The sequence below is a fragment of the Pantherophis guttatus genome, chromosome 3 (genome assembly GCF_059756535.1).
Source record: "Pantherophis guttatus breed Tessera chromosome 3, ASM5975653v1, whole genome shotgun sequence".
NCBI lineage: Eukaryota > Metazoa > Chordata > Lepidosauria > Squamata > Colubridae > Pantherophis > Pantherophis guttatus.
Window position 1 is genome coordinate 79,534,382 of NC_142065.1, and position 19,418 is coordinate 79,553,799.

Genomic DNA, 19,418 nt, shown 5'->3' on the forward strand with positions numbered 1-19,418 from the left:
CTAAGCAATGCAGTTGTTAAGCAGAAAATCAGGTGGCCACGATGGGCATACTATAATATTTCCCCTTCGATTGCTAAGCAAATGGACATGGTTACTAAGTGGAAAATCATTAACATAATCATATTCAAGTGTAGCATACCTTTGAACCAGGCAAACCTGGTAGCCCAGGATTTCCATGTGGGCCTGGGATACCCTATGGAAAATATAAAATACATAATTACAAAAAACAGTAAGGATAAAACTTTATTTGTGCAAGGAAGTTTCTTAGGGATTATTAACCTATTTATGTTGGGTGTCATGAACATTGGTCTAAAGAAATTATTCAGAAACCATTACAACTATACTTAGTCCCAAAAAACAGTGAATGTATTAGAAATAGATTCAAGAGAAGCTTCTTCCTGGCAGCCTCAGTTGCTGTCATTAATTGAATCCCACCAAGTCGCTAGGTAAGAACCGATCCTAATCCAGCCATTCCGCGCTTGGTCCCTCCCAGTCCCAAACCTCCATAAAATAAGGGACTGCCTCCCCTCCAGCTCTCCCTACTCACCTATCTCCTCCCCATCACTGTCCTTTTGGATGCCCTGTGCTTCAATCCCTCCGCCACCCTTCAACTATTCTTCACCTTCCTAGTGTATTGACTAGGTGCACTTGTCTTGGCTCTTGCAAGGCAGCTTCTGGTCACTCCAGGTCTTCTTTCCAAGGCTGTGTGCAGCCTTGTCCAAATCAGGATGCAGCATTCTCTTAATGCTTTGGAAGGCTTCATAGCCTTGCAAAGAAGCCATTCATTATTTGAGCAAGGGCATGTGTGATTTGGACAGAGGCACATGCATGGCTTTGGGAAGAAGATCTGGCATGGATAGCAGCTTTCAGAGCCGCAAGGAGCCAGATCGCGTGCAACTCATCAGTGTTAGGAGGAGGAAGATAGGGAAGGTCAACAGGGTGTGGCAGGATTGATAGGGCAAAATGGCCAGCAGAGCAGACAGAAGGTCCAGTGGAATGCAGAGTGGCAAAACTAGCAGGACAGCAGGACCAGCATAGGTGGCAGAGTGCAAGGCAGTCAAAAGGGCAGACATGGGGAGCGGGACAGAAAGATGAGGGGCGTTGCAGCAGCCCTGTAGTCTTAAGTACAGGACTGCTGTCAGGTGCCTGAATTTTGAACATGTGACTGCAGTGGCATTGCAACAGCCATAACTTCAGGGACTTGGGCACAGCTACCATCTATTCATTGCCGCAGTAACTCTGAACAGTAACTGAATGAATGGTTATTAACAGAAGAGTAGCTGTAGTTCTAGTTTTTCTGTTTTGAGTCTGTTTATTGATTTGGACAACTTTGAAGGGCTGACAATTTCACACTAACTATGAGATCTTCTTCTCTTCACCCTACAAACTGAAGGCTGTACCAATCAATATAGAGAATAAGTCATTTAGCATGTCAAATACTCATTTAAAGATACTTCTGTGCTGCGGCAATCAAATTGAGTCTTTGTAACACATAGAAAAAATCCATACAAAACATATTTGGTACAAAAAAATAAAAAACAACAACAATACAAAGAAAATCGAGTAAACAAACTTTAATTCAATAAAAGAATATCTTCATTAACACAATAAATGGAACATCTGAGTAATCAAGTAGCAAGGCTACAAGAAGCAAACAGTAAAATCCCACTCTATTAATTAACATGATAAATCTTTTTCCTAAAATAAGTTTGAGCATTCAACTTTTCCAAATATTGAGCTGTAGAACTAGTTTTTGTTTTGTCCAGTACTATAGGAGATGACCTAACATTCCAGCTTTGCCAACAAGGATCTTTTTTGATGATGTATTGTTGGATTACCATTTCTGCAATACTCAGTCAATCTTGCTAGCGTCAGAGTCCTAATCTAAAATATCTGGAGAGCACTAGAGAAGATTTAGGAAATTTGATAGTGGGATTTGGGCTAAGCTGAAACTGCTAAGGAAAGTGACTCTGGAATTATGGTCAGAAGGAAACTTTCAACCGCATGTTGCCAATGTAAAAAGCAGTCTTCCTACTTGAAATCATTTGATAGTAAACTGAAAATAAAATAGCCAATATAATAAGACTTTCATACAAAACTATTATGTGACTGCATTCTGGATTGGAATTCTGTGTAGAGTTCTAATTATTCCACCTCAGAAAGGATATTGACAAGATAGGAAAACTGCATATAATGCAATCAAAGTGATTATAGGGCTAAATTAGGTCCCGGACAAGAAATTATCATGAAACAAAATTGAGTGAAGGAAAAACTCATACAGGTATATAAAATAATGCATAACCTCAAATATACAGACGTATACAATTTCTACTAAATGATGAAGAACTACAGCCATAAAGTAGAATATTCCTTCCCTCACCATACCTGTTTCTTAGCCACTAATTTTGATAGATTAAAAGGAAATTGGAGAAACCCTTGGGTATCTCAGGATCTCAAAGGCTACTAATTTGTATGGCTACATTTGGAACCATAGCCAGCAATAGAGTAGGAAAAGAACACACTGCCCTCCTCTGTGTTGAGAATCTTGAAAGCATCCTGTTGGCATAATGAGTCACAGGATGCCATTTGACAAAGAGAGACTAAACAATATATTCATCACATATTTTTCTCAGCTAAAACATGGGTGTTTTTAGTTATATTGACCACATCGGATATACACTGTATAAAAATAGAGATTTCCTCCCCCTTTTCCAGAGGAGGGGGTGGAAACCATTTAAAACCTCATACACAGAGACATAATATAACAGCTACATCTCTCTACTATGAAAACTTAAGGGTATATGGATTGTTATACCATTCTGACAGACCCTAAAACAGGCCTGGGCACAGCACGGAAACGGCATTGGTCGCATTGGTGGATGATCTCTGGAGGGCCCGGGATAGGGGTTGCTCCTCTATCCTGGTCCTGTTAGACCTCTTAGCGGCTTTTGATACCATCGACCATGGTATCATGTTGCACCGGTTGGCGGGGTTGGGGTGGGAGGCACCGTTTTGCGGTGGTTCTCCTCCTACCTCTCTGACCGGTCGCAATCTGTGTTGACAGGGGGGCAGCGGTCGACCCCGAGGCACCTTGCTTGTGGGGTGCCACAAGGGTCGGTCCTCTCGCCCCTTCTGTTCAACATTTATGTAAAGCCACTGGGTGAGATCATCCGTGGCTTCGGGGTGGAGTTCCATCAGTACGCTGATGACACCCAGCTGTACATCTCCACCCCAGGCCACCCCAATGATGCCCTTAAAGTGATGTCCCAGTGCCTGGAGGTCGTGCGGGCCTGGATGGGGAGAAACAGGCTCCAACTCAACCCCTCCAAGACCGAGTGGCTGTGGCTTCCGGCGTCCCGATATAGCCAGCTGACGCCATCGCTGGCTATTGGGGGCGAATCACTCACCCCCACGGAGGGGGCTCGTAACTTGGGCGTCCTCCTGGACGCACGGCTGTCGTTAGAAGATCATTTGGCGGCCGTGGCCAGGGGGGCTTTTTATCAGGTCCGCCTGATACGCCAGTTGCGCCCCTTTCTAGATCGGGACTCCCTACGCACAGTCACTCAGGCACTCGTCACTTCCCGCCTGGACTACTGCAACGCTCTCTACATGGGGCTCCCCCTGGGGTGCACCCGGAGGCTCCAGCTGGTCCAGAACGCGGCCGCGCGGGGGATTTTGGGGGCGACGAGACGCTCCCACGTGACACCTCTCCTGCGCGAGCTGCACTGGCTCCCGGTGGTCTTCCGGGTGCGCTTCAAGGTGTTGGTGACCACCTTTAAAGCGCTCCATGGCTTAGGGCCGGGGTACTTACGAGACCGCCTTCTGCCACCAATAGCCTCCCACCGGCCAGTACGCTCCCACAGAGTGGGCCTCCTCAGGGTGCCGTCCGCCAGACAATGTCGGCTGGCGACCCCCAGGGGGAGAGCCTTCTCTGTGGCGGCGCCCGCCCTCTGGAACAACCTCCCCCCAGAGCTACGTACAATAACAGACCTCCGGATTTTTCGTCGGGCCTAAAAACCCATTTATTTCAACTAGCTGGGCTGGCTTGAGTCAAATTTTAAATGGATTTTAAATTGGAATGTTTTAATTACGGCCAAAATTATTTAATTATTTTAAACAGTTTTTAGATTTTGTATGTTTTGTATGTATGTCTTGTTTTTACTTTGGCTGTTCACCGCCCTGAGTCCTACATTGGAGAAGGGCGGTATAGAAATTTAAACAAATAAAATAAAAAAATGGAGGAGGCAAGTATTGTGGCTCCTACTAGAATGGAGATTCATGGTTGAAGTAGAAAGTAAGATACCATGGTGTACTTTTTGTCCTTACATATTTATTTATGAAAAGAGATAGGGTGGAATGCCTGTATCATATTTTTCAGAATATTAAAGACTTATTCAGATAATGTTTAAAGGCATACATAGTCCTCAACTTAGAACAGTAAATCAGTCCAAAATTACTGTTGCTAAGTGAAACAGTTAAGTGAATTAATGCATTGTTAAGTTAGTAAGTAACAACTTTTGCTCCATTTTATGACCTTTCTTGCCACAGTTGTTAAGTGAATCACTGCAGTTGTTAAGTAAGTAACACGATTGTTAAATGAATCTGGCTTCCCTATTGATTTTGCTTGTCAGAAGGTCGCAAAACGTGATCACATGGTCCCAGGACACTGCAACTGTCATAAATATGAGTCAGTTCCAATTTTGATCCCCATGATCTGATTTTTGATCATGGGGATGCTGTAACCATTGTAAGAGTGAAAAATGGTTGTAAGTCACCTTTTTCATTGTAACTTCAAAGAGTCACTAAATGAACTGCTGTGTTTTGAGGACTACCTATATTCCTTTCTGTATGGCTAACTAATGAAAATGATACAAAATCAATTCCATGTCCTTTTGGTAACCAAAGCTAATGCAGCAACACTTTGTTTGCATAAATAAGTTTCATGCGTAAGTTACTTATCAGGAATGAGTTTTTAATTCAAAGGAATTCGGTATATATGTCATTCTTTTTGTGATTTTTGAATAACAAATATAGCCCTGTCATTTCTGTTAGCATTTCAATTCATATATAACATTAAACAATGATTATAAAGTCATTATTGCCAAATGAGCCTTAATGGACTTGCTGACATATCACATGAAGCCATAATGGAGGGGCTCAAACATCTTCCCTAACTATACTGTTTGTCACTTGACAACTTAGCCAGTGATAATTAGTCTTACAAAGTGGGTGGGAAATAATAAACGGACACTGTAGAAATTTCTCTTTCTCCAATTGGTAAAAAGACATGCCAAATTTTCAGTCATTTGATAGGGAAGATTTTTGTATGTTGCCTGCCAACACACATGGAATCTGCATCAGTGCAGTTAACTTTAATATAAGCCAGCTAACACGTTTTTGATGAGTTAGCTTTTGTTCATCATAACATGCCAGAAATTCCTTTCTTAATGCCTCAACCAATGTTTAACAGAAAAAAGCTAAAATCTGTTTGCATATTATTATGTAAATATTATTAACATATATCTCACAGACAAAAAAAAATCCAGCATGGGTGAACAATAAAATGTATAATAACCAGCAGGCAAATTCTGGATTTCAGAATTTTTGCTTATAGAAATTTTGTTAATTTTAAAAAAAAATATGTATGAATTGTTAAACTCCTGAATACAATTCATTGCTTTACCAAAAGAGAGAGAAATTCCTTGTAGTCAATCACATTGTTACTACACCAAGAGTAAAGAGGCATTATATGATTACAACTTTAACAGTTTCTTCACTGTTGGCAGTCTTGCGCTTAAGGGTTTAGTGACCATGGCCTAGAGAACACATTTCTTAATGTTTTGCCAGCAACTAAAGGAAATATGTTCTTTAAACCACAGTCACTAAACCCTGAAGCTCAACATTGCTGAAGTGATATCAGCAGTGAAAGCCCCCACCAGTTTACTGCTTTCTGCTTTCTACCTTCAGGATGTAAAATTCTAGGAAGTCCATTCTACCTCACTCCAAAAAGGAAATAAAATTGGACACTGGGCTTCAGAGACATATTGATGAGAGGAATGAAAAAAATTGAAGAGGAGCAAAATGTAGCCTGAATATATTTTTTGTTATCACATTAGTTCAAAGTTTACTTTAGTTGCAATGTGAAACAAAATGGACTGCTAATTTCCTAGAGTAGAGGAATTAAAAACATTTCATTTTTTAATGCATTGAGACAGTTCAGAAACAAGTGGTCTACTTGGTTGTGAAAAGATGTATTTCTGGAAACAGATATCTATCTTTTACTCACTCTTGGGCCTCGCTTTCCTGATGGGCCAGGTAATCCTGGAAGACCTGGAGGTCCCTAAAGGGGAAATGAAACAAAATAAAATATGAACACGAAAATCCAGCATAGGAATGACAATCTTTTTGTCAAATTTTGTCTTTCAGAAATTGAAATTATCCGTTAGTTTAGTTTCCCTACCTACAATAGATTGACTAAGTGCACAGGATTTTTGAAATTGAAAAAAAAATGCTTACAATAAATACCACAATGACTAATATGTGCCTTAGAAGCAACAGTGGTTAGATGGCTCAGATAGTAACTTCTAGTGAGACACAATACTTATTAATATACAATAGCAGTTTAAGCAGGAAAATTCAATTAATGGCCACTCAACCTGGTTTAGATTGTAACTAAGTTATCAAGGATTGAAAATAAGGAAAGATAAATAAATTGATAGGCCATCAGCCTTGCATCTATTTATTTGGATTGGAATAATATAAAAAGGAGAAGCCCATGTAAACTGCAAACCAACAGCCTTTATGACAGCCATCTATATTCATGGCTGCTTGATTGGTTAAGCCAAGATAACTTTCTAGTAGATAAACATGGAAGTCTTAGCATGGGTTGGCCAACTTTGGACCATTTCTTAATTTTATACATATCCTTATTGGAAAATACACTAACAAAATTAGAAATGCCTTTAAATCCCCAGAGAGCTGATCAAATATACAAACTGTCTGATTATTTCCAGAATATCTACAGGAATAACAAGAAGCCTGTAAGACTCACCACCTATTGTAAAGAAGGCCATCAGTTAAGAAAAAGTAAGATTTTAGCCAAAAGATCACTGAAACAACTGGCAAATAGGCAGGACACCAACTGAGCAAGCTATGATCTAAAAGTATTTAAGAATGGTTGTCCAAACTGCATATCTAGAAAAGACACCTATAAAATATACTGTCAAGAATATCCAATGAAGTGTTGTTGTTATTTTAATACTCTTTTGGTGCATCAGGGAACATAACCCCTCAATCAATTTTGTTGAGAGAAAGTAATTAATTTGTTTTATGGAGCTCAATATTTTTTTTTAGAACTGAAGGCCAATCCAAATTCCTAAAGCCTATCACCACAATTCCTAAATTTGTGCCAAATTCACTCTTCCATTTGAAGATGTGGTTAGAAATGTAATGCAACAATCATTTTCATCGTGGTCTGATGTAATAAAGGCAAAGCAGATAGGAATGAAAAGTATAATTAGCTGCCAAATTATATTACGGCTGCATAGCTTCAATCCTGCAGAAGCCAAACTAAAATAACTACATTTTTAAAAAATATACTAGATAAGATATGACCCATTGGATCATCGTTTCAGTGATATTTCCTTACCAGATCTTTCAATACCTTCAACAACGGCAGGATTTCTAACATGCTGCCTTCATTGGAAAAGTTGGGATACATTCAGAAATGTGCCTTGAAAATAGCCATGTTGAGTTTCTTAACACAGTCATATTTCAGTCATTACCAAGCTGATCAATGAATATAAGTTGTTGTAACCTTATTGTAAGAGATACAGGAATGCAGTCACTTTCTCTACTGAACTATCCTCCTTTCTGAAATGGCGCCCACAAATATTTGGAGGCAATTTAATAGATTACAATAGAAATGAATGGAATTAACTGTGGTTCTTGTTCAATTCACTTCTCCCCACCCTTTTTTATGATAATGGGGAGTTAGCAATCATGAAGTATTACTATGTTTCCCTGAAAATAAGACCCTGTCTTATTTTTCTTTGAACCCTGAAATAAGCGCTTGGCCTTATTGCCATGCGCTCAAAAGCCCGATTGTGCTTATTATCAGGGGATGTCTTATTTTGGGGGAAACAGAGTATAACTGATTCTATAAATCTTAGGAAAATTTCTGGCTTCTCCATTTATTCGATTGTTTTTGGTTGGTTGGTTTTTTAAATCTAGTGCATTTTTTTTTTACTTGACTGTAAGCAATAAAGCATCACACAAAATTCTATACCCAAACACACATACAAAAATAGTACGGATTAAATGCCTGTCATTCATTTGGTAGAGAACTGGTAGTTTCATAAATGTATATAAATAGAAAAAAATCTTCCCAGCCTTTCTGTCCTTAGGGACTTTAAATTAGCAGCCATTCTAGACTAAGAAAACAAAATCACGCTATGTTATTTGAATGTATGGAATAGAAGCGAAGACAGCATCAAATGAGCATGTTAACTGTTCATAGTGCCTGACCAGGCTTGTAAATGTTGCCCCTCTTGTCTATTAACTCTAAGAATAAGCACAGAGTAGGCATTAGCCATGTTCATATACCAGGCTAAGCCAGAATTCTGGCAGCAGGAATAGTTAAAATAAACAACTGAAACTCATTTTGTGGTTGATTTAACTCCCAAATAAGCAAGAAATTATTTGGCACCTAATCATGGAGGGAAACCATACAGAGTGCCTGGCATATATATTTTACAAAACATATCATGAAAAGAGCTTTATAAATGCTTAAAATTTATTGTCCAGATACATCTAGCATCATACATTCCAATAACCAGGGGACATCTTTCAGGCCTTTACACCAGTGTAAGAATTGTGTTCCCTTCATATTTTTTCAGGGACAAAAAATTCATTTTTTGGAATATAAGATACTAACGTAGAAATTTGTATAGTTTCTAGTTTTGCACTGAACAGTTAGGGTTGCCAGGTCTGCTTCCAAAAAATAGCGGACAAGCGGGGGGGGGGGGGTTAAGTAGTAAAAAAATAAAAAAAATTACAATTAAATTATATATTTTCTTACAAACATTTTAACATGCAATTTTAGGTCAGTCGACACAAGCTACAATACAATTTTAAAATGTGAACTGTACATAATTTTATATTATATTTTTATTTTAATCTCATCATTAATTTTTTCGGAGAATCGAGTTCAATGGATATTTGATCTTTGTCTCATTCTAACTTATGAAAAAAAAAGACAAAATGCGATTCTCCTATCCTTATTCTCTTAGACTGTACAGCTTTAGATTACGTACCATTTCATCATAAAGCTTTTGAATAAAAAAAATGTCCACTATTTTATGAAAAAAAATAGTGAACATAATGTGAAAAAAGTAGACTGTCCGCTCAAATAGTGGACACCTGGCAACCCTATGAACAGTTAACATTCATAATTATTGATGTACATGTTAAATATTCCACCATGTTTTTTGGGTCCAATACTGATGCAACTTTACTTTAAAACACCTTATAGTTCGCAATGATGTGATACTTCTGAAAAATGAAGCTGAAAAACAATTTTGGACAGTTACATATTTGAACCACAGACATACTAGAAACCACTATAGGCATTCCATTACGTAAAATAGGTTAGTTGTATTTGCATATTGAAAAGTTCTGTTCCTCACATGTGTGCATGCACACACATATACACACACACACACATAAAGATACATGAAACATCCCTCATGACTACTATGATAAAGATTCTAAAGTTTCATTTGTGTAGAATGGAAAAGGAATACAAAGTAAAAGCTCATTATGAAACAAATGAAACGTTAAAAAGTTATGATATTTATGTAGTTACTTACTAAACACATCTAAATTATATTAAAGTAACCAAATTATTTTTACAAGCCCCAAGGCATGTCACAACTTTTGAGCACCCCTAATGTTTGGAATGTTCTTTGGAAACATTCCAATGTTTGGAATGTTTGGAAATTGAAAGCTGAAAAATTTGGTACACCCAAATTTGGTACACCCATAACCGTGATGGTAAACCTATGGTAAGTGTGTCATAGGTGGCACGCATAGCCATATAGATGGGCACACGAACTCAGCTCTGGCACGCATGCGCACGCTGGCCAGAAGGATTTTCAGACCTTCTGGGCTCACCGGAAGGGAAACAGGCTGTTTCCTGCCTCCGGTGGGCTTTGGGGGTTGCTGGGGAAGGCCCATTTTTCTGTCTCCCCAGGTTCCAGAGCCTTTCTAGGAGCTTGGGGAGGGCGAAAACAGCCTTCCCCACCCCCCACCCCCCACCCCCGGAGGTCCTCCGGAGGCTGGAAACGGCTTGTTTGCCAACTTCCGGTGGGACCGGAAGTCCCATTTTTTGCTCTCTCCAGCCTCCAGAGCCTTTCTAAGAGCCTGGGGAGAGAGAAAAACAGGCCTACCAGGCCCACTGTGCCATCACATGCGAGGAGTGGGGGGGGGAAAGCGGGGGGAGTCGTGCGTGCATGCACGGGGGTGGGGCGCATAGAATTATGGGTGTGGGCACCAGTGCGCACAACCCCCCTCCCCCACCTCCTGGCATGCAATGGCAAAAAGGTTAGCCATCACTGCTCTATGACATGGATACATAATATGGATTGTTTGAAAAGACATTTATCAAATTGTTTGGATTTTGGATGGGTGAATTAGCCATTGTAGTTTCTGAACTACAATGTATAGCTTACAATATCATATGAATTAAGTTACTGTGGTTTATTCAATTATATATGGTTAGAAGAAACCATAGTTTGGCATTGTATGTGAAACCAGTCACAGAATCTTATGGCACCAAAGAGACTGACAACTTAACAATACACAGATTTAAAAGCCATATAAAATAACAAACCTAATGAAAATAATACAGTTGAAAGCAACCTAGATCAGTTACAATAATGTCAGTAGTTCATGGAACAAAAATATATTTAGATGATCAAACAATGGCTATATATCCATAATCTGCTTAACTTTGTTTTATGAACTAAATCAAAATTAGCTGTGGTCACAAAACAGCCATGGTTCACAAACCATCCTTCTTTCCATCCCTCAGCAGAAAATCTTTTTGCACTACCTATGCAGATCTCCCTAGTTTCTATTAGCCATTATGCATTTTTTGCTATCAGAGGTATCACCTACAATCTCCTGACCTCCTCACAGGTGCACAGCTTTAGAAACTTCCTTAATTCCTTTGTCCTCTTCCTTTTGTTTTTCGTTTCTCTTTTATTTCCGCTTTTACAGTAATAGTTAGAATAACTGCATTTTTCTTGGCTCTTTCCCTCTCCTCAAAAGGCAAAGTTAAAAGAAAAGGATTTTTCCAAGACATGCCAAAAGTCTTGCCCCTACCTTCTAGCTACAAAAATAGAGTTAGGCCTTTCTTGTCAGTTTCCTCTTATTAAAGAAGAGAAGAAAATTGCTAGCTTCTGAGCACGCTAGTGACTGTATAGATCAGGGTGTCAAACTTGCGTCGTCACGTTGTCACGTGATGTATCGCAACTTTTTCCCCCTTCGCTAAAATGGGGGTGAGCATGGCCAGTGCGTGGCGCATCTGGCCCGTGGGCCATGAGTATGACACCCATGGTATAGATGCATTTACATGGAAGCTGCTGTAGAACAGATCTACAAGGTTTCAGAAGATTAATTTGTCAGCATTAGTTCCTCAGGTATCCAACAATCAGGTGCGCTAAATCTGGGCTGAAACTATTTGGTTATTTTAATTCTGGCACCATTTACAAATAGGCTACATTCTTCTGGCTTGCTTTTGAGTTTCATTTCTTTAGCCTTTTGGATAAGAAGCAAAACATCTTCAAGGAAAAACAAAGACAGTCCAGTTGCCTTTGCAAAAGCACCTTTGGGACAATCATGGCCTGGGTGACTAAGAATCTCCATAGATGTGAGGCTGGATCATTTCAGATTTTTTCTAAAGTATCAGTTTTCTAGGAAGGTGTGTGCATTTATAAGGAAACAATCTTGTGCCCTACCCTAAAGAAAATGTTATTCTAGATATCATGCCCCATAGGAAGTTTTAAAGACCAGAGAGGTATGAATCTATAAACATATTGGGTGGGAATTCATGGAGATGAGGTGAAAAATTCTCATCCAGCTTTCATGTAAAGAATATTGCCCTGATCTAATCCATTCCATATTCACAATATACATTTACCATCACCAAAAGAACTAGGCCTCAGAAATAGAATGGATTCAGAAACTTTTATTACTTGAACAATGGCTTTTAATTCATGGGGGAAACAATCTAGTTCAGTTTTACTTAGCCTTGTGATCTCCAAACTCTAATACCTTTGGAGGACAGCAATCCCTATGTGTGGTTCTTTGTGCTATATAGATATCTCTAGAATTTCCAGGAAATCTATCTACAACAAAATATTCATTGTTACAAAATACCAAAAGGCCAGGTTATTTCTCATAGTCCCACTATTAGCATAGAAAACTGAAATTACAGGGAATTCCTGCATTATAATAACCTTAGTAAATCCCTGTAATGTGGCTTGAGAATTCTTATATTTTATTAGATACCATAAATGAAAGCCACTTACCACCTGTCCAGGATCTCCTTTAGGCCCCTTAAGATTTTCCATGTCAAGTAGTCTCTCCCATTCTTCATAATCATAATCATAATAATCAGCATCAAATTCATAATTGCCTTCTGCATTAGAAATCTCATCAGTCTGAACTGTATGCTCATCCCATGAGCTAAACCGGTTAATTAAAGGTTCGGAATGAAAATCCCCATACAATGTTGTATTTAAAACCTGATGCATATCCATTAGTTCATATAAATATGGCTTTGATGTATTTTTCATCATATGTTTGGCATTAGGCTGCTTTATGGAAAACAGCAAATTGGAATTCACTTTTTTTTTTATATTTTCTGTCACAGAGTCTGTATGATTTAAGGTTAATTTTGTGAGAGGCAAGGAATCTCCCTTCCTTTGGTGGACATAATGTTGATGTTCTTTGGAGATATTCACAATTTGCTCATCATTTGGTTCTGCCAAGGCAGTAATATTCCCTAAGTAAAGAGGAGTCAAGGAAGAAGTTGTCTCCATCAATTCTTGAGGATCTTTGACCGATGCTGACTTACTGACATGAAGATTTAGTGTACCTTTTCTTTTACTTAATGGTTGGGTTACTTCATCCAACAGCTTGCTTGAGTCCATCTCACTTGGAGAAATTGTATGAGATCGGTATGTATCAGCTTGGCGACACTGTAGTTTCACATATTTACAATAGTTTGTCAAGGCTTGTGCAGAGGGGATAATATCCAGCTGACATAACACACCTTCAAATTTGACCGACTGGGGGTTCATTCTTCCTAAGGTAAATAAGCTATGTGAATCAAACTGTACTTTGGAAAGAATCTCCTTGCTGAAGTGTTTCCTTCCACATTGAGTATAAAGGGAGACTGATTTTTCTGTAACATCAATAGCAAATGTGTGCCACTGCTCGTCGTGAACCCGATAATCAAAATATACAGAGTGCTTCCCTCCAGTGTGCACCATTATCTTCCTTGGTAGCAGCTGTATACCAAACTGCAGTCTATTTTTATTCCTAATACTGAAAAGAAAGGCATTGTTTACTCTGTAAGAGCGTAAGCTGATTAGTATGGCAAAATTGGAACCTAAGGCTGTTGCTCCCACTTGAGAGATGGGAACTTCAATGGCTGTCTGAGTGGATAAAAGAACTCCAAATGCAGTTAGGTGAATCCCTTGAGGTGATGAAGCATGTGACAAATGTGTCGTAGACCCTGTTGTTGGATGATGCATAGCTTGCCCACTTAGGCCTAAATGATGGAGAACATCTATGCCTAGAAAAGAAAGAAAAGGAAGTAAGACAAATGGCGCTTGCTTAAATTCATTCATGCAGTTTATAGCAATTTTTGCAAATTGCTGCACCAATTTCACTTAGACATCTGAAAATGGCACTGTTCGGTAAAATGCAAATCTGTCACATGCAGATCTGCAACATGCCTGATTCCCACCAACATAGGACATAAGAATTGTGCAAATACTAGTATAAACACTCATCAGTTATGTATGACATAACTTTAGAAAATGAGATAATAGGCTCTTACATGGGCTTGCATCCCACTATAATGTTATTTCCAGATGGCTGACCATGACTATGACCTTTAGATGAGGATAATAATTCCCCTAATGACTGCCAGAAGAAAGGCTGTGTTAAGCCTGCTACAGCAAAAACAAAGATGAATCAATATTAAGCCACAAGGTTTTATAAATTGGAGTTTACTTCAGCAGAAGCAACAAACCATTCGATTTTCTTCCCCACAAGCTTTACATTGATTTTTTTTCCTCTAATTTTTAACTTTTTAAATGGGATAACTTAGCCCATTCATTTCCACAAATTTTGTCAAAGTTGCTAGTTTTCTACCTATATTTTTATCAAACTTCCTTATTGATAAAATCTATATTTGGTAAATAGGAATTTAGGTAGTAAATTGATAATATAAGATTAAATTTGAACAAATAGTAACCAACAATGATTTTGACAGATTTTAACATTGCTAACCATAAACCTTAGGAAAGTGTCTGATTGTGTGAAAAGTGAATATGTATATTTTATATTTTGAAGTTTTAAGGATTCTATACAAAATCAATATTGATATACGTTTCTTTATACCAGTAGCAAATTTAAGATGTTTCCAGAAAAATAGATTTGTCTATCTCTCCAAAGCAAACTAAATAAAATTCAAACTTTGTGATTTTCAGTTATTGAAAAGTTAATTAAATCCAACGCCAAGCAAAGTACTTTTCCTTTGTGATGCATCTACATTTAAAACTAAAAAGTATAACAGGCACAAATTCTAAATACATAGGTGTCAAAAAATTAAATACAAATGATTTAATGTCAAAGATTGAATACACTCTATACTTATCAAATGAAAATAAAATGTAAATTTTTCCTTCTACTCCAAACAATTAGATTAAGCAAATGTAAGATTCAATGTATGTGAGACATACTGAGCTTGTAATGAAAAGGAAAAAGAACTGCATATTATAAAAACAAAAGGGGGTGATGATTCCTCTCTCACCTAACTCAAAAGGAAAAATAAGCTATGTTGTCATGCCTCATATAGCAAAGGAATGTTGCTAAACTACAGGATTTAGGCATAACCAGTGGATCTTTGTGGTAGATCAAAATCAGCTCTGAATATGTCCCTTTTCATGATATCAGCTGTCCTGGGACTGTTACAGTAGATCTAATGCCAGCTTTGAAGTTCAAAATCAGTGCCTATACAAAATAATTATAATGATATATATATATATATAGAAAAGAAGCCATCTTTTCTTTGGATCTTCAGGGCTGCCACATTTAGTGCTGTGGGAAACTGGGAGGGGGGATTGTATGGAGTTAGGAAGATATCTAGCCATAATAACATTCTTTTCTCTGAGAGACAAGGACATTCTGCCTCACACCTGGAGTGGTGTGACTGGGAGGCATCTCCAGTTGGGACAGTGCATTGATTGGACCATGTGATGGACATGTGGGTTCAAGGGGAAGGGACTTGGACTTTCTTTTGGGTGGGAAAAACTGGGAAGCTTTCAGATTCGGATTTTCCCAGATGTGCCAATATGACATCTCTAATAAAATGAAACTTTGAGGAAGTTCTAGCCTTGGAGTCTTCTTTTGTTGGGGCTGTTATTTGGAACCCTGACACTTAATACATTACACAATCTTAAAAGGAAGTAGTCAATTTTTTAAAGGACAAAATGAGCAGGGAAAGGAAGTTGAACTCTTTCTTATCCACATCTTTTTTTCTTCAGCAGTCTTTTCACCACACAGATTTTTTTTTCTAATCACAGAGCCCCATCAAGGTAAAAAGAAAGAGTACTTTTACAGTGAACTTTTTACAGGAAGAAAAAAAACAGAGATATCATTTTTGCCTAACTCATTCTTAACTTTAAAGTACCCTCCAAACAACTTTTTAGGGAATGAATAATTACTTTAATTTTAGGGAATGAATAATTACTTCAGTAATTATTTTCAACCTTTGCAAGTTTAAGATGGGTGGACTTCAACTCCCAGACTTCCTGAGTTCCAAGACAGCCCATTTTAAACTTGCAAAGGTTGAGAAACACTGAATTATTCAGTTCCAATGAATGGAACTGCTATTTTCATGCCTGGTTTGTTCTGATACATTAAAACTTACATAGGATAAGGAGGCTGTGAAGAAGTCCCAGAAATTATGCAAAGCTACTTATTAAAACCACATTAATGCCTAGCATCCAATCCTATGAGTTATGGTAGTTTAATAATAATTCATAGGATCAATCAACAATTTACCCTCAAAACTAATTTGCAAAATTACTTCTTGGGCTCAGGCCAGGAACCTCAGAACATACCATTTTAGCATATTAGACTAAAATTATGAAAAATCAATTATTCATCAGCATTAATACAAGTTAAAGCAAAAGCCAAAACTGAGTAAACAGAAGGATTTCCACAGACTTTTCAAAAAAATCAGCCTAATTTCTGAATTTGACTTCCTTCTGTTTACCCAAAGTATTACTAGCAAATGTTAAGTACTGGCACATTTTTGTCTCCTTTTCTATCGTGTGTATAAACAGACTTACACATATACATTCACACAAAACCCTTACACTTTTGGAATTGTCACTGAATATATAATCACGTATTACCCTTTTTGAAAATTGGTTACATGCTTTGCTATTAAGAGGCTGTTAAATAATACTTAGGGGTGTATTTTACCATTGACAAAGAGCCAGCATATTGTATTCAGAGGCACTGAAAGACATATCATTTGAATGGGGAGATGGCATTATCTATTTTCCAATTCCTTGGGATGTTTAGGCATAAAATAAATTTATTCAAGTTTTAATTTGTGAAAATTGCACAGAACTGGTTATGCTGTAATTCAAAGTGTCATTTTTCCCTTATTGAAAAAAAAAAAAAGCCTGGAATCTAACAAACACAATGTTTTAGCTTCCTATTTTTCAGAGGGGGCTTATATTTCTCATAGAAAGCCAATTCGATGTTAAACCATTAGGCCAGAAACCAGGAGACTGTAAATTCTAGCCCTGTCTTAGACACAAAGCTTGTTGAAGTGACCTTGTGCTTGTTACTTTCCCTTTGCCCTAGGAAGGAGACTATGCCAAAATGCTTCTGAAAAACCTTGCCAAATTGCAGGGACCTTCCCAGACAATGTTTGAGAATTGGACATGATTGAATGCAAAAAAGAAAGGAATCTCTCACAGGATTTTCAGAGTTTGAGGAAAAATCACTAGATAGGGAATTTCTGACTGGAAAAATAAGCATTTTCATACTTTATTTTACTCAGTGCTCTGAAAAAAATGGAATGTGGGTTAGACAAGGTGGTTATCTTGGGGGGTTTTTTTTATTAGTATGGTAGTAGTAAATAAATTAACCTGTAACACTAGAATTCTGTGGAAGCTTGGTACCTTAGCAATTGTATACTTCTTTTTAACCAGCTTTCACAACCTAAACTTACAGCTAGAAAGTTATAACCACACATTCATGCCTTCTTAAAATTTCCTCTCTAAATATAATACTGTTTTTGTTTTGTTTTTGTTTTTGGTTTGGTTTGTTTGTTTTTGTGCTATTGAGTCAATGTTGACTCCTGGCAACTGCCTGGACTAAGTATCAATGGTTTCATTGGCAATATTTCAAAACTGGTTTATTTATCACCCACTTTCTAAGGCTGAGGGAAAGTTACTGGCCTAAGGTAACACAGTTGGCTTTGTGCCTAAGGCAGGACTAGAATTCACGATCTCCCAGTTTCCAGTCTGGTGCTGAAACCACTGTATCAAACCGGCTCTCTATAATAATTCTCTTAGAAGATGCTTTAAAAAATAAATGCTTTTAGAACATATAATCCAGTCCAGGTGCTTTGACTTTTTTTAAAAAATAAATCCATTAAGGATCTATTCTTTTTCTTTTCTCTGCACAGATGTTGGCATCTGACTTCATTTACTCTGTACATTAAAAAGAACAAAAAAAAACTCAAAGGAGATTTGCAACAAATATTTATGGTTTGTCGTCTTGAAAATGACTTGTTTCAACTTCAGAAGACTAATGCTTTCTTCCCTGTTTGCTTGCAGACTTCATTAATCATTTTCTTACAGTGTGGGGATAAGGGTAACTATGCTGTGTTTTATCCCTCTGACACACCATTGCCAAGGAAGCATAGTTAGAAAAGCCAACAAACTTTTTTTTCCCCTGTAGATACCACATGCCTTCAATTTATTCTATATTTTAAGTAAGTTTCTGTTCTAAGAAGCTGAAGAGAAGCTGATATTGACATACAAGTCAGACAATACATGTCTTTAGATGATCTCATCTCAAAGCTTAGGGTAAGCAATAGCTGTTTGAATTTATCATATATACATCTAATGCTGAAAGAGTAAATATATAACAGAAAGGCTCCAATAAACTATTGAACTAGACCTATATTTGGGCTTTGCATTTAGGCTTCTTAAACAAGAGTTCCACTACAAGCATAAAGTAAGCAACACTGCTCCAACTTTTTTTCTTAACTAAACAAATTAATTGTTTATACCCAAATCAAAAAACAGCCCTTTGGAGGCCAGATAAATTTTCTGAGTATATTCATGACCCACAACTATGAAGAAAATCCTTAGAAGAGGATCCAGTTGACTCCAAAATCAGTAGGCCTGAAAATGAAGCTCATTTAGTACATTTTGCACCTATCAAATTATGCTCATCCAAAACAAAATACATGATACTTTAGCACAGTATGTGAATTTACTAGTCTCTCAACCTAACTCACTTTGCAGGATTGTTGGAAAGCAAGCGTCAGGTGCAAAAGATCAAATCCACACCTGAAGGTCCAATTAAATTCATTTATTGCTAAACAGCCTGCACACAGGAATTTTCTCAACTAGTGATTAGCACCTGCTTGGAGTTAGATTCGTGGAATTCAAGGGGGGTTCAATTTAGCCTGCTTGAGATTCTAGGCTGGATCCCTGTTTTAACTCCACCCCCAGGTGTTGCCACTCCTTCTTCTACAGTAAGATAGAAGAAAATGCCACATAAACATTTCCTTGGGCTTCTTGGAGAAAAGAGCAAGATTAATAAAAACATATTACATGAATGGATATATACAAATATTTTAAATAAATAAGTATAACAAACCTATGAAACTTACATTTGTTCATTGGATGACAACAAAAAATTATCTTCTGCATAATAGTAAAAAAATGATGCAAGAATAATTTCTATTTATAAGTAAATTGACATCCAAAGTGTTTGAGAATGTCATAAATTTCTTTACAAGTCTTAAATTTTCTATAATTAACTCTGAGAAGTATTTGTTCTGTTTTTTAAGTTCTGAAGGAAAA

General features: G+C 37.6%; 1 protein-coding gene across 1 annotated transcript in view; it reads right to left on the reverse strand.

The window, feature by feature from the left end:
* Window positions 1–19,418, reverse strand: part of COL24A1 (collagen type XXIV alpha 1 chain) — a 144,447-nt gene that overhangs the window by 110,318 nt on the left and 14,711 nt on the right. The window contains exons 3-5 of the mRNA XM_034437135.2: window positions 12,594–13,864; window positions 6,287–6,340; window positions 140–193 (exon numbers count right to left, since the gene is read on the reverse strand). Coding sequence (XP_034293026.2) covers window positions 140–193; window positions 6,287–6,340; window positions 12,594–13,864 — 1,379 coding nt within the window. The remainder of the gene's footprint in view (window positions 1–139; window positions 194–6,286; window positions 6,341–12,593; window positions 13,865–19,418) is intronic.